This window comes from Triticum dicoccoides, unplaced genomic scaffold (genome assembly GCF_002162155.2).
Source record: "Triticum dicoccoides isolate Atlit2015 ecotype Zavitan unplaced genomic scaffold, WEW_v2.0 scaffold196423, whole genome shotgun sequence".
Lineage (NCBI taxonomy): Eukaryota > Viridiplantae > Streptophyta > Magnoliopsida > Poales > Poaceae > Triticum > Triticum dicoccoides.
Window position 1 is genome coordinate 1 of NW_021232453.1, and position 3,333 is coordinate 3,333.

At 57.7% G+C, this 3,333-nt stretch overlaps 1 protein-coding gene across 1 annotated transcript; it reads right to left on the reverse strand.

Moving 5' to 3' along the window:
- Nucleotides 1-3: 3 nt before the first annotated feature.
- LOC119344978 (ALA-interacting subunit 1-like) lies at nt 4-1,623 on the reverse strand (the record flags this gene model as incomplete). The annotated part of the gene is made up of 7 exons (XM_037615244.1): nt 1,591-1,623; nt 1,389-1,437; nt 1,212-1,270; nt 1,042-1,116; nt 840-947; nt 365-745; nt 4-276 (listed from the first exon to the last, which is right to left on the reverse strand). Coding segments are annotated over exons 2-7 (945 nt in total), but the record flags the coding sequence as incomplete, so codon positions are not given.
- Between the last annotated feature and the right edge of the window lie 1,710 nt (nt 1,624-3,333).

Consider the following 3,333-nt stretch of genomic DNA (forward strand, 5'->3'; position numbering starts at 1 on the left):
GTAGAGGACGACGAAGCCCATGGCGAGGAGGAGGCAGATGCCGCCGACGGCCACGTAGGCGACGCCGATGAAGTTGTTCTTGCCGCCGATCCACGACGCCGTGGACAGCACCACTGCCTTGGTGCCCCCGAAGCTGTACGTGTTGTAGTTGTTCTGGATCACCACCGTGATCTCGTCGCTCGCCATGATGTCCGCCTCGATCCGCCCGTACAGCTTCCGGAACGTCGGCAGCGCCGCCGTCCGCATCCACACGATCAGGTCCTCCTGCTCGCTCAGCTGTTACAAAATTTCAATGAATGCAGCCCAAGTTCAGAATGCATGCCGCGTCAGAAGCTCTTATATCTGCACTTGATTAGTGACAGACAGGTAGCTTGTCGTTGAGGTTGCCGCCGCCGATGAGGCCGCCCTTCTGGAAGTTGACGGGGAAGACGTTGCTGCCGAACTTGCTGTTCTTGTCGCTGGCCCAGGCGATGTCCTTCTTGTTCACCGTCACCGACTTCTTGTTGACGGAGAAGGCGTAGGTGTCGTTGAAGAGGCTCCAGGCGATGAGGCCGCAAGGCACGATGAGGGAGCCGTCGCCGGTGGTGGCCTCCGGGTCGCAGGCCTTGATCACCGCCTTAGGGTCCTTGTAGTCCTTGTCGCGCAGCTGCTGGTCGCTCCGGCTCTTGACGTACCGCCGGTGGTTCTGGTAGAAGTTCTCCAGCTGGTAGTAGACGTGTATGGGGCCTTTCATCGGCTTGGGCACCTGAACACAAAGACGCCCAGCTGTTATCTTCAGGGCTGCCTCTGTTCAAGTTCAGGCGCATTTCTGAATGAGAAAATGTGTCTCTGAATCCCACCGTGATCTTTCTGGTGCACGCCTTGTTGGCCTTGGAGTCCTGGATGAACCCGATCTTGTCGCTGGCGGTAACACACTCCACATCGTATCGATCTATCAATTCAACAATCTGCATTCTGCAGTAGCGGCAAATTAGGGAACAGCAAAGATGAAATGCATTTTGTTCATATAGCACTGCATCTGCGCTTGTCTGAATTTTTCACCTCCTGCGACGCTGACAGGGACGCGAGCCCTATCGGGACGAAGATGATGCCGATGAGCGAGAAGGCGCCTATGACCTATCAATCGAAGGTTTCATGTTACATTCAGGTTGATAAATCGATGTTACATTTGCAACGATCATCACAAGAGAAACGAATGGAGTAATAATTACGATTCCGGGAGTTAGCAACGGCTTGCATGCCGGGAGCTCCTGCTGCGTGAATTTAGAATCTGCCAAAATGGAACGGGAATTTAATCAGTCACAGGAGCACGCGCGCCTGCATTTTTGTTTCTCTCGGCAAAATAGGGAAATCAAATCAAAGAATGCGGCACAATCATGGTGACATACACTTGGGCTTGTTTGCCGAGGCCCCGCTCTCCGACCCTGACACACTCATCTGCGCACGCACCCACGCACAGAATAAGATCCACCAGATCGATCGGTCGGCGGCCGTAATCAGTATCAGTATCCAACGAAATCACACGTTTATGCCAGCCCTGATCGGGGGCCGGACGAGAAGGAGATCATACATACCAAACCAATTAATTACCTGATCGACGGCGGGCGGAGTCACGCGCGCGCGTGCGAGGCGGGTGCGATCGTGGTCGTGGTCGTGATCGCTACCTGGGCGGCGGCCGGAGGAGGAGGGGGCTCCGGGCTCCGATCGATCGCCGTCGTCGTCTGCGCGTGGTTTGGCTGGTTGCACGCGAGGGGTGGGGTGGGTGGTTGGTTGGTTACCTCGTACGCGTCCGTCCGTCCGTCCGTCCCAGTCATGCGAGCTGGCTGGAATGGCGGAACGGAACTTGGCCACCCGCTGCCACGTCGCGCGGGCCTCCGCCGTCTACATCTACGTACCGGGCCGTGAGTGGCTACCGCTGCGCTGCGCTTGCATGGATGCTATTTTTGCCTCGTGCTGGCGACGGGCGAGGAAAGAGACGAGAGCCTGCTGTGCTGCTGTCCGTGCGCGGCTTTCTCTGCTGCATGATGATGCATGACAGCGCCGCGATGGCGACGCCCTGAAAAATAATGTTCTGAGCTATGACACGCGCGCGGTCACGGCGGCGCGGGCGCGCTCCGAGCAGGCGTGACGGCGACACGCCGGACGGGGATGGCCGTGTTTGTATCGATGCTCCACAGTCGTCCTACTCCGGCGACTCGGGAGAGCCGTTCGCGGCAAACAGACGGTGGAGCGATCGAGGTGCATGCATACGCCAAGGTTCACAACCGAACAACACCAAGATTTTCGCGCGTCGATTTGCAACATGCATAACAAACTAAGGGCATCTCCAACGACAATCCGCAAATTTCCTCCCGCATCTGTCCACGAACATGGATGTAGGAGGCCAAATCCCATCTTAGACACATATTAACAACAGTTCGACCCAACCGGGCGAAATTCGTGTAAACATGACCAAATTTCATATCATATAAAATGACAGATTTCATTACATTTACATCAACTAAGCGGTGGAGCATCGGCGGTGGCATCCGTTCCGCGTGTCCGGCAACTAAGCGGTGCGGCGGCGGCGGATCTGAATGTACATTTAATACCTAATCTAAATGGCCGCCGACGTGGCGGCGTCCATTCCCTCAGTCTGGCAATGCACCTCGAGAACTGACGTTTTGTCTTCTTCAGTTCCGCCTCGGCGCTCTACAACTCCACCTCCGGAGACCCGAAAAGTGGAGTTGTCCGCCTCCACGAAGTCGCAGAGCGACTAATCGACCGCCGATGCAGAGCCCACCAGGCTTGGCATCGACGGGAGGGGAGGAGCAGTGGCCTTCCAGGGGCACGAGCGATGGCGACCTACCGTGCACTACACTTCCTCGCTGTCGGTGACGTCTGCGGACCTGTCGGCTTCAAGGTTGTCGCAGCGGGTCGCAGCCTCGGTGATGTCCTGCTCCTCCTTGTTGGTCTCGCCGAACACCGCCTCACCCACGTCGTCGCACTCCTTGTAGGCGACCGCCACCCGTTGGAAGTACAGCCAGCGGGCAAGGCGGATCTCGTGGGCGGAGTGGTAGGACTCAAGCAACTTGTCCTGCTCCACTAGGTCCGCGTCCGGCACGACCACCATACCGGCGGCGAGCTGCTCCTCCACTTGCAAGTGCTCCTGGAGGAGGTGGTAGTTGTAGGCGGCGTCGGCCTACGCCTCCCAGAACTGCTCCTCCCGCACCATGTCCATATAATGGACACGGGCTTCGCCGATGTTCAAGGTGCAATGTACCAGCAAGGTTGGCGCGGAGGAGTAGGGTGACGCCGGTTCGTCGTCGGGAGCGTCCTTCGGTTGCCTGCCGG